General features: G+C 36.6%; 1 protein-coding gene across 1 annotated transcript in view; it reads left to right on the plus strand.

Annotated features, from left to right (window-relative positions):
• LOC136871635 (uncharacterized) overlaps nt 1-12,909 on the plus strand; it is a 193,933-nt gene that overhangs the window by 89,595 nt on the left and 91,429 nt on the right. The window contains exon 5 of the mRNA XM_068227138.1: nt 1,056-1,544. Coding sequence (XP_068083239.1) covers nt 1,056-1,254 — 199 coding nt within the window. The 3' untranslated portion in view covers nt 1,255-1,544. The remainder of the gene's footprint in view (nt 1-1,055; nt 1,545-12,909) is intronic.

Here is a 12,909-nt window from a genome sequence, read left to right on the forward strand (position 1 = left end):
TAGTGACAGGAATGACCAATCATGTAACAGCTGAGTCGCTATGATTGGTCATTCCTGTCATTATAAGCACAAATGTCCTCTACATTTTAAAATCAAGGCAACACAATTATGTGAATTTTAATGATTCTTTGTTGATGGAACTAAGATTCCAAAAACCGGTTATGAATTAAATCATTTTAACGTGTGCTGATAGAGACTGTTTTTAATTTTAGTAAGTGTAATTCTATGGGAAGAGCCTCCATGGCTCAGGTGGCAGCGTGCCGGCCTCTCACCGCTGGGTTCCGTGGTTCAAATCTCGGTCACTCCATGTGAGATTCGTGCTGGACAAAGTGGAGGCAGGACAGGTTTTCCTCCGGGTACTCTGGTTTTCCCTGTCATATTTCATTCCAGCAACACTCTCCAATATCATATCATTTCATTTGTCATTCATTTATCATAGCCCCAGAGGACAGGCCTTGGCAGCTTGGACAATTCCTATCCTCGCCACTAGATGGGGGCTTCATTCATTCCATTCCTGACCCGATCAAATGACTGGAAACAGACTGTGGATTTTAATTTTCAAATCTATGGGATTCAAATTAGTGTTTGATCGAAAAATAAATAAATAAATGAATGAATGAATGAATGAATGAATGAATGAATCAATCAATCAATCAATCAATCAATCAATCAATCAATCAATCAATCAATCAATCAATCAATCAATCAATCAATCAATCAATCAATCTTCCAAAACTGTTTGACGTACGAACTGAGAGTGTATTTTATAGGCTCAGCCGACTGTTGACTCTCCGTAATTTAAACATTTGAATGATAACTTTCGGTTTAAAACCGTAGAAAAGCACGGTTATCTTGCATGAAATAAGAATATTTTGAGTAAGTGAAGAATACAGAGTTCGTAATTACCGCGTAATGTATGGTATGCCTCTCCGTAGTGTCCTGAGCTGTTCTGTATCGCTAATGGAACATATCTGTAATTATTGTTTGCATGCTGTCAAACGTAACAGTGTCAATTAATGAAGCTCAACCTCTATTTTTCTATTCTTTTTTTTCAGATCCAGCGAATGCGACGTCGTTAGAGGTGAATGCACACAGACATATGTGCCTTATTTGTTCCTCGTTATTCCACTGGGCCCAGTTACTCTTACTGGCCAGGATTACGTTTTAGTAGAAAGTGGTTGTGTGTGTAAACCGAAATACGCCACAGCAAGCTCGTCGGAACCTAGCGCCATCTCTGCCATCCCGCACTTATAGGAGATTTTTCAGTGGCGTTGTTGAAAGCATCCGTGTTTACTTCTGATTTATTCACAGCTAACGATATAGAAAGGGAAAAGAAGTGGGAAAATTGAAGTGCTTAATGGAAAGGCGATTTCCATGTGACTGAATTGTGGAGTGAATGGTTAGGTTTGTGAGGTGCATTAAGTTTTAAAGCGACTATACGAAACGAGTCTATGATAATTATGTATAAATGCGTGTCAACAACTCGAGTGTGGTTAAGTTTTAAATGACTATTTTGAAGGATATTCGAGCGAATCTGATTCTATGTAAGTAATCGTGTTTTATACTATCGATAAATAATATGTACATGTTAGCTTGTTTTTCTTTTCAGGGTTATTTATAAAGTTAACCTGTTTCATGACATGACTGTCACATGAGACTATCTAGCTCCCTAGACAATGTGCCAACAGTTTTGTTTAAATGCTGGCGGTCATCGGTCATTGCTAGTCTGTAATTTCCAAAATTGCATTACTGCATCGCTGATAAATGATAATAGAAAAGGAACCGGCATATTAATAATTTTCTTTTGTATATGTTAGAAACTCCATCCTTTTCAATTACTATGAATACCTCTGGTTTCTCATTAGAGCCTTTGCATTTGGAGCATGTTTGGTAAGCATTTTCTGAGATTTGATGAAGCACTGTAATATTTACTGCTACAGTGCCATTATGGAGGGCGATGGTTGGAAGAAACCTGCCACGCAGCTAATGAGTACAGTGTTAGCTAGTCATCACATGATGACAATAAAGAGGAATTATACTAGTCACAATGGACCTAACTGCCAAGTAGGCAAAGGAAAATGAAATGGGTCTAAAGACAGAAAACAAGATTGGTAGTTTTCAGGGGAGGAGGGAAACTGGCAAGTAGTGATATTCTGTTATGACACTATTTGATGTGAAGGTGACACCAAGCGTCACATATGGAGTAGAATTAATATGGGCTCATCTAACAAAACAAAATAGTTGCAGGAAGTAGAAAACTTGAAGGCAAGATTTTTTAAGTGAGCCTTAGTGTGCTAAAATACACACTATCCTGATTAGTTCATTTAGTTGCCAGAGAAATGTTCCTACTGGAAGATATGGGGCTGCAACATCTGCTACCAGCCGGAACTAGTTGCAAGGAGATATTACAGGAGTTGCAGGGAAAGGGGGCAATAATATGGAGTGTTCTATTCAGCTGATGTGATGGTGGGAAATATTAAAATTAATATCTTCCCAAAAAATTATTTGATTATGGTATTGGATCAGTTCTAGGTCTAGGTCCTTGTATGTAGTTCACATAGTTCTGAAATTATATTAGTAGGCTTATTGAAAAGTTGGTGCAATCATCAATGTGTGTATAGTACGCGCAACTTTTAGTGAAATACGGACTAGGTAGTGCCTAATCAGTAGACCTCGGTTATCTTCGAGATTCGTATTGGCAACCTTTGAAATACAAACTATGGATCGCTTATGCATCGCCGTGAGACATCTGGCGTACACTTTACGTTCATACACATTTCATTCATCATAAAGTATGGAGAACTGTGGGATTTCACGAGGCAGGTCCTCCATCTCTCTCTCTCCCTCACACACTCTCACTCTGTGTGTGAGTGTGAAAAACTGTGCTTTGATGTGTGTTTTTAGACAAGAAACCCTGACAGAGTTGTGTCATGGAGTAACCTGTAACACCGGCTATCACTAAAAGTTCTGCGTACAATATGTGTATTTATTTTTGCACTACAGAATTTCTAATCCCACTACAGTGGCAATTGTTTACATGTGTTTATTTTCAGTCTAATAAATAAGAAAAAAAATATTGTTGTGAAGATAATGAAGGTTTAGAAAATTCATATCAATCGATCATACTATCGATTCAATTCAGATTTCATTTCCATTCAGTTGGCAGTATTACCGGAACCAGGAGTGCTCCCTCCTTACGCCTCAACCCCGTAACACCAGCTATCACCAAAAGTTGCGCGTACAATATGTGTGTTTTTGCAGTACAGGATTTCTAATCCCATTACAGTGGCAATTGTTTACATGTGTTTATTTCCAGTTTAATAAAAAAGAAAAAAAATATTCATTAGCTAAGCACTAACTACCTTCTACTTAACTACCACTAAATCTACTATGTAGCATCTCACACATGGGCGGATAGCCAGCTCTACATGCAACACGCTACCTCTACATCTAACTAAACTAACTACTTAACTACATTAAATCTATACTAATTCTATCCTAAATCTGTCTGGTTGCGACATCATCCCTGGTGAGGAACTGCTACCACCCTTCCCTGGGTTGTTACGACCAGACATGTCTAATGAGGCCAGAAACCGATACCTCATAGACCCCTTAAGCTGTCAATGTTATTTTCTCACCACTCCTTTATGTAACAGCCCACATGTGAGCGGATTGCCAGCTCTACACGTAGCCTGGCACACCTGCATTCTTCTGCCGAGACGGATGCCATAACTCGGCTCATCTTTCACTGTCTCATTGACAACTTACTTCCTCTAACCTAATACTATTCACTACCTTATTCTGCTCTACACATGCAGACGTACTGAATCAACACTTTAGCTTGAGATGAGTCAGGCCTATCTCACTCTCTCCCAGCTCTACGTCACCAGCCAAAACAAACTAACAAATAAACAGAAGGGCAGACGAACAACAAACAACCTAATTAGAAGGAATACAGTAAGGCTTGCATATCAATGAACTGAAATACTACTAAATAGAAAATATACAATAGGTAAGGAACAAAGGAACAATACTGAACAAATATAAAAATGGAACAATCAACATGTGTAGGACCTGGGTATAACAAGGTCTTACGTTGAATTCCAGTTCATGAAATTTAAGAAAACTAGGACATTGATACTGTGGGCCTTGTGCAGGTGTGTGTTTTTTAGTTATCTTTTTTTTTTTTTTTTTAGTGAAGATAAATTTGAAAGAACTACCTTCTGCCTCTTCTTTGCACTTTCCTATCCATCTCTCTGAATAAGGTTAGTGCGGATGTTTTGGTGTTGCTCTGGTCGATATTATTGTGAAGAATGCTGCTGCTTTTCAGCAATGTATATCTTTAGCAAACTTATGTTTTCTCCATTTTTACTCTGTTCCCAAGTTAGTGGGTTCAATCTGGCTGAGGTTGGTGGCATTTGAAGGTGTTAAAATGTGACATCTCTGTTTCATTAGCTTCTGGCACTTTAAAAACTTGTATGGGGCATAATTATGATTTGACATTTTAAAAAATCTTTAGCATTTGAAGGGATATTAATAACAAACAGTAATTATTATAATTTCTCATTTTTGTTGTTGGCCACATTGTCAGGTAGCTTCTGTCTTATTGTGGGAATTTCTACCAAGTGATGTTTTTGCATGGACCTCTTGATTTGAATGATGTATTAGGTTCTATATTTTATGATTCACCTTGGATTTCTCTCTTGGTAACCTGGAGTTACAGATACTGTATGCTATTCTTCATAAATTATATTTACTCAAATTACAATGTGTTTGATGATAAATAGCCTATATGATTGTAATGAGCTGTAATGGTTCTTTGTATCTGTGTGCAGTCATCTGTTGAAATATTTGTTCAGTATTTCCACAGACATTTTCTCTTACTGGTTTTTTTTTTTTTTTTTTTTTTTTTTTTTTTTTTTTTTTTTTTTTGTAGTAAGAATACCGTAAGTTAAATTTGAGGTCTAATTTTTATTCTTTATTTCCCAGTGCTGTTTTCATATGCTGTGTGATTTGTTTTTGTAACTCATATTGTAAATACCATCTTACCTGGTTTAATTGTAGGTATCACAGTAACTTATATGGAGAGATAGTTGTTAGATACATTCCTTCCTTTTTTTTTTTTTTTATAGGCATGGCATTATTTCTTATTCTTTTGCTTCAAAATTATGTCTTGAAAGCATTTGCTTGTTCTATATTGAATTATTTTTAAGTATGAAACTTCAAAGAAAGGATAAATCAACAGTTCTTAATATAGAAGCTCATACCAATTGTGATTTTCATTAGCTCTGGGTTAAGAACAGTGTTGTCTTTTAGAGGGATTTATTCAGTAAGAGTTTGTTTATTTCAAGATATTCATTGGAGTCAGAAGGCTGTTTATAAGAAATTCTCCTAGCTAAAACCTGATAACTATAGAATACTTAGCATAGATAAAAAGAACCATTTTCTGCTTTTAAGGTGTTTTTTTTTTTTTGAGTGTATTATGTTTTTAATAAAATAGAATGGAAGTTTACATGTCAATTTTAGAGAAAATTTTGCATCTTTGCAGCATAAAAGTTCATGTGTGTTCCAGTAAATTGTGTGTTTCTGTACAACACAACAAAATTTCCAGAAGTATAGAATTATAAAATGTATTCAGCATTGTGCATTGTTGTCAGTTGTAGGTTGGATATATAAATGTAGGCCTCTTTGAAACCAATGCCTCGGTGGGTCTATGATAGTGTGTCCAATTCATGATCTCAAGTTTGCAGGCTCTGTCCTGGCTGAGATAGTAGATTTTTGAAGGATGGTCAGAAATCTTGACACTCCATATTGTTGGCAAGTTAACCCCAGGAGAGGTCGCGTTGCAGTCTTTTAGACCAGGTTCATATTATTCACGTCACCATTTTTTGTTTGCCATGCACCTTTCCACTATACTCATGTAATCCTAATGGAAAGTTCCAGTAATACTGTCCTGCAGTCTGCCAGTCCACTGTTACACGGTAAGTCAAATCACTAATGATTTATTTCAGACCTGGTCTTTTGCACCGCACACAACCTGTGAAATTTTTCTTTTTATGGTGGATTGGGAAGATGAGGATTGCATTAGGAAGTTCTTAGAGAGCGCAGATAAAGAAAAACGTAACAGAAACAAAGTTCTTAAAATTGAACAAAACAGAAAACGAAAAAAGATATTGCTTATCCAGGGAGATTAAGATAAGTATATACAGCATTCTAAACTAACTCAGCGAACAGAACCATTTGGGGTGGAATGTGAACAGTCTGTACCATCGAGGCAGGAAGCAGGGCCTGGTCATTGCGGCTACTGTGATAAGTTCAAGCACTGCAAGAGCAATTGTTTTTATTTTTTATTTACTGTATTTGTCTTTAGTAGTGGCGAAGTTAGGACTTTAAATTTCATTTCTCCATATTGATGGTTGAAACTCTTAAAATATTGTGCCCAGAACAAAAATAGATAACGCATAATAGAGAACTGGTAAGAAATGGTACAATACAATGCAGTAATGCGTCGTTTCAAACAACCTGGTCTAAGATACCCAGCATGACTGCTTGCGACCAAGGAGAGAACACAACCTTTCCTGGGTTAAAGATCTTTGGTGGGATTGTCGCCCAGCAAAATCAAATTTTAATGTCATGGAACAAATTGTCTAAAGTGTTGCTTTTATTTTGTGTTGCAACCTGTTGATGCTGATGGATATTTTCTCAGCTGCTTGTGATTCATTTTCTAAAGAAATTTTAGGTGTAACATGATTTACTTCAAGGGCTCAACCCATTCACCAGCCCTGGATCCTGACAATAGCAAGCTTGTGTTTTACCGGGAGGCACTGGGTTCAATTCCTGGTTACGTCAGGGATTTTTACGTGGATCTGAGGGCTCGTTTGAGGTTACTTAGCCTAGGCGAGAACAGCTGAGGAGCCATCTGACAGTGCGATAGTGCTCCTGATCTGTGAAATCCAAGAATAACGGCTGAGCAGATTTGTCATGCTGACCACTCGTTTATCTCGTAATCTTTGGGCCTTTGGGCTGAGGAGTGGTCGTTTGGTAGGCCAAGGCATACTAGGTCTGTAGTACCATGGGGTTTGTTTTTGTTTGTTTCTCATTCAGTAAAAAAGCAAGAGAGTCCTGTTGCCAAAGATAATGGAGACATAGAGATAGAATATGAAGGTCCAAAAAATGTAAAAACATTTGTCATGGAAAGTGTATAAGAGGTTCAGTACAGGAGACAGATGTCAGTATTAAGAATTACTTCAAAGACCCGAGGGTCACTGTTGTTCACTGGCTATGATACTTACGTCTAGTAAGTCGTACCAAAGGAATATTTATGGCATCCCAGACTACATACATGTAAGTTATGAAAAGAACAGGACCAACATGGATGAAGTAGCCTAAGTTCTGCAGTCTTGAGCTGATCTACTGGCAGTATCAGTTCTCATGTAGGCTATACATTTTTGAACTATGCCTCTGAAAATTTATGGCTTGCTGGATCACCTTGTATACTTAGGCTAGTGTTTTTTCTCTTTATTTCTCTAGATGAAGGATATTTACTATTTATTTGTTTATTTATTTATTTATTTGTTAATTTATTGTTTATTAATTCATTCTACATGTGTACAGTGTTGCAGCAGAAGATACTAACACTATTTTGTAAGAGGAAAGTATGTTGTTATTGCTCAAAATAAGATATGCCATTGTTCATATACTTTTGGAAAAGTTCATTAAGCCTTGACTGGACTTGAATTATTTGGAATCAAACAGTAGAATGCTTTTTTGGTTTGTTTGATGGTATGAATGACTTCTAACAGATCTTTCCTATATTCTGGTGACTTATAGAGCCTGTAAGTTAAATGTTGTCTAAAGTGTATTGCATCATTCAATTTAGAGAATGTTTTTATGTTTTTCCTTTTATGATCATGATGTATGATTGCATGAAAACAATAAAATGGATATTTCCCCTGTTTTAAATTATTTAGAACGTTTATGAATGAATAGATTTCTGCATGGAACAGTATATTATTATATTTTTAATACCTTTCTTGTATTTATTTATACCATTAACCTAATGAAAATGAAGTCCAGTAACTTAATGTGATACCATATATACTTTGTGTACACTAGCAAAACATTTGAAGTTAATTTAATTTGCATTTGAATATTGTAGTTTAAGTTAATGTGATAATTGTTGCTGTTATTTCTTGTAACGTTTGTGCTCAAATTAACAGTTATACTCAGAAGAATGTATTCTTAGTTTGTGGAATTCTTCTGAAATGAAAACATTAAAAATAAGCAATTTTTAAAAAATCTTGGTTTTGGAACTGTTTGAGTTTTTCACATGCATTTATTCATTAGGCCTACCTACCGTATTTCATATTGTCTTAAAACTCTAATTGCATTACATTAGTTTTTATGTTATCTACGAGTTATTAATGCAAAATTTATTTTATAATATTATTGTTACTTGATTAGGCCTACAAGTTAAAACAAAGTTGCTTTGGTTTGAGCTCTGTTGTGAGGGTTTCCATTATATTTTAATCCTAACTACTGCCATAATTATTTGTAGAGTAGGCTAATTGTTAGAATTGCACACCATTCCTAGAAACTCAAAGGTGAATGATTCATACATCAGAATTTATAAATATAACCTAAGGAAGGTAAGAATAAGATGCTTGCTATTTTTAATATTGACAGTATTACAAACCTAACAATGAGTGCTTGTAGTAAGTAAAATTGATTAGACCATTCTTAAACTGAACTAAACTATGACCTTTTACTTCTTTGAATATTTGGGTCGGTACTGGTATACATTGTATATACATTGTACATGAGACACAGTTGTCCCACACATGAAAGCCAAGCAGTTCCTATCAGTTTTAATTACTGCATTGATGGGGTGAAATTTCTTTTTGGAGATCATTGTAAGTACTAGGTGCTAATATAAGGAAAGATCTTCATTGTGGTAATCACATAAATGGGATTGTAAATAAAGGGTACAGATTTCTGCACATGATTATGAGGGTATTTAGGAGCTGTAATAAGGATGTAAAGGAGAGGGCATATAAATCTCTGGTAAGACCCTAACTAGAGTATGATTCCAGTGTATGAGACCCTCACCAGAATTACATGATTCAAGAACTGGAAAAAACCAAAAGAAAGCAAAGTTTGAGCTGGGAAGACTTGGGAGAAAGGAGACGAGCTGCTCGACTAAGTGGTATGTTGCAAGTTATGAATCTCATTATAAAACCGTATTGGATTCCAGAAACTTCTTAAGTGGTACGTTACGAGCTGTCAGTGGAGATATGGCGTGGAATAACATTAGTAGATGAGTAAGTTTGAGTGGTGTCTTTAAAAGTAGGAAAGATCACAATATGAAGATAAAGTTGGAATTCAAGAGGACAAACTGGGGCAAATATTCATTTATAGGAAGGGGAGTTAGGGATTGGAATAACTTACCACGGGAGATGTTCAATAAATTTCCAATTTCTTTGCAGTCGTTTAAGAAAAGGCTAGGAAAACAACAGATAGGGAATCTGCCACCTAGGCAACTGGCCTGAATGCAGATCAGTAATGATTGATTCATTCATTGATAAATGGGCAGCAGTCGTCTTGGCAGGCCCTTAATAGCCGACATGTGTAAAGAGTTTGTCTTTAATTCATGAATAGATCTACTGACATTGAAGATTATATCTTGAATTAATTTTGCGAACATGTTACCAAATACAGTAGAGACAATACGCGACACTTACAGATTTAGCCTTGCTAAAATGGGAGACTATTCGACGGTGGCGCTCCTAGTGACTTGACCTGAAAAATCGCGCTAAATTCAAATATCAATGGAAATGTGTATACAGAAATGGATAAATAAATTACGTCTAGAAAGAAAGTGTTACTGAAATATTAACTTCGAAGTTGCTAAAGCAATTCTGGATAACTGAATGAAGAATTATTTAAAAGATTATTGTTCAAAGACCGAAATTAGACATATAAACAAGATGTGAAATGGACTGCTGTGAAATGGCTTGATCTTTCATTTATGCATTACTTGTTTATAGCATTCCTGCCTGAACTCTTACGGTTGGATTTGTCTTTTTTCTCATTTAAAAACACTGTATCATCACATTAAGACACTTGTCAATAAAAATATCGGCACATTCCTTACACATATAATGCAATGAATTAACATTTAATAGCTGGACAATTTTCCTCTTAACATGAAGCCTACTAACAGAAAGAAAATCTATACAATCCCGGCTTTAATCTGAGAAGAGGGATAAAAGAAATAATATGAAAATGTTGTCGATAGTGATGCTTTGAGGAATATTTACGCACAATTAGAGTAAAAATGTAACATACCCTTGGCTGTATAGTCGAGGATTTTTAAAGCCGCTGGCCTGGAAATGATCTGAACAGATCTTATAATTCTTATATAAGCGTAACGTCCCTTTTTTCTTGTACACCTTATCCAAATCACTTCTGTGACATTTCAAAACCCACAGATCACACCTACAACAACATATCGGTATTGAAGGTTAACTGCTGCACTATACAATAAAATATGCGTATTGCATTTTAAGCCAGTTAAAGTATGGGTCGAGCAGGTCAAAAGATTATGAAGTACTATAAAGATCTCTGTCACTGGAAGAATATATATGCAAACACAATATTACTTACATTTTCTTGTCACGAGGGAACCTGAAGAACGACCGCGCATTCTTCTCTACTTCATAGTTACTGCAGCCAAACACAGCACATACCTTTCCCCTCATGTTGAGAGGAGATATCAAGGAATGACACACGCTACTATGTCAACTCGCTGAAAACGCATAAATAACACAAAAATACACGTGCTCTTATGACAGAATCAGCAGTTTTCAGGTCTACTCGATATCTGCCCCTCGATATCTCGCTCAGTGTCGCGTATTGTCTCTACTGTATTTGATGTTACTGAAATTTCGGTTATTCCCAGAAGCCACCATTGAGAGCTAGTGAATTGTTTTACTGAAACAGTTGTAGTGCCTTTTATAATGTTCACCAATGTAGTAAACAATGTGAAATATTATGTTGTGAAATGTTATAGGTCATTGAGAACATGAAAGGAAGTTGTGTCCTCTATTTGTGAGGTCATGTTTGTGGTTTTTTGTCACAACACTTCGACCCATTTAGAATGAAGGCAGACTAGAAATAAGCAATGGTGTCAAAAATCCCGTATATGATTTGGTTAGCGTCGGAATAATATATCATTGCGATTTTTGATTGACTAAATATGTTCATTTAAGAACTATTTCTCCCATCACTTTGTGTTGCTTTTTTCAGATGTTTCAGCTTCACTTGATTCTACACACTGATGCCTACAACCATATCAAACAAAAAAATGGTTCTCTAGCAGAGCTAAAAAAATCAGTGCCGTGGTACTGCATAGCTCAGTCCTGAAGCAAGAGAACTTATTAGCTAATCGTCAGATTAATTCAGAACGACCAATTTTCTTCGGTTAGATGCCTTTTATGCAAACATATTTACTGTATCATAACAGTAGTTTGTTCGAATGATACACCCAAGGTTGAAGGGCCTGATGGCCAACGTCCCCGCCCGTAGTTGCTAAACGAAACAACAAACACGACAACGTTATAAAAATGGAACCTATCAGGTGTCTTTTACATTTGACTGTAATTATATCGTGAATAACCCCCTGTGGGTGGGGGACGCAGACGAAGAATTCACCCACGGTATCCCCTGCTTGTCGTAAGAGGCGACTAAAAGGGGCGACCAAGGGATGATCAAATTAGAACTATGAAACTACTTGTGATTAGTAATACCACGCGGGGAACACCATGGGTCGCTTTTACTTGCTCGTAGTACCACTATTTAGGGATCAAATAGGTCTGTGATTAGTAGCAAACGAGACCGCGACGTCTTTTACAGTACCTGTGATTAGTAGCACTATATGAGTTACACCATGGGATGAGGGAACCCATGGCTCTGGCTTGCCTATGATTAGTACCCACTATATGAGGAACACCACGGGATAGTACGAGTCCCTGTGGTTAGTACTCTTACGTGATGAACACCATAGGTTTGTGTTGCCTGTAAATGGCGCCGCAATGTGCGAAACAGTTGAGGTCTGTAATACACGTGCGAACTTCATTAACTGTGAGTAGTACCATAATGTGTAGAATACCGCGAGTCTACGCTACTCTTGATTAGAACCGCAACATGACAAATACCATGGTTCTACTTTCCTAGCGATAAGTACCATTGTGAGGGGCCGCTGACTTGGATTTTGGACCCCTTTCGACTACAAGTATCATCGATTCATTATTGTGCTATAGCAGCAGTCCCTTGGTCAGTAATACTGTTGTTCTACGCCAGCTCCTGTGCATGTGAAGCACTGTGGGTCGGTTATACTGATCGTTTTAAATTCATATCCATCCATCCAATCATTCTTCGTCCTCACGTTTTGAATTGTGGTCAGTGGATGTTTTTGGGGTTTTAATTTGTCATTTCATTTCGTACCGTTAGGGGCCGATGGCCTAGATGTTAGGCCCCTTTAAACAACAAGCATCATCATCAACAACATATCGTGGATACAGTGATCAGCTAAAAAGTGAGAAAATGTGTATTGTACACGTGTTAATTGCTGAAGACAATAGTAATAATAGAAGGTACTTTATTAACGGTAATGCCAACTATTGTGCATATTGAATAAAATGTGGTGACTGGCCCGGAAAGTTTAAACTGAGAATTGTTGGTAACAATTTTATTATTCCAGCTGTAGTAAGGAGTGTATCCTGTAGATGATAAATAACATCATATTCAGTCATTATTGTTTGGGTCAAAAGGGCAATACAAAATAGCAGTTGTAGAATTTCAGAATACTGAGTGACAGAAAACTAGTTAGTTCCTCTTTCGGAACTGTAT

The sequence above is a fragment of the Anabrus simplex genome, chromosome 1 (genome assembly GCF_040414725.1).
Source record: "Anabrus simplex isolate iqAnaSimp1 chromosome 1, ASM4041472v1, whole genome shotgun sequence".
NCBI lineage: Eukaryota > Metazoa > Arthropoda > Insecta > Orthoptera > Tettigoniidae > Anabrus > Anabrus simplex.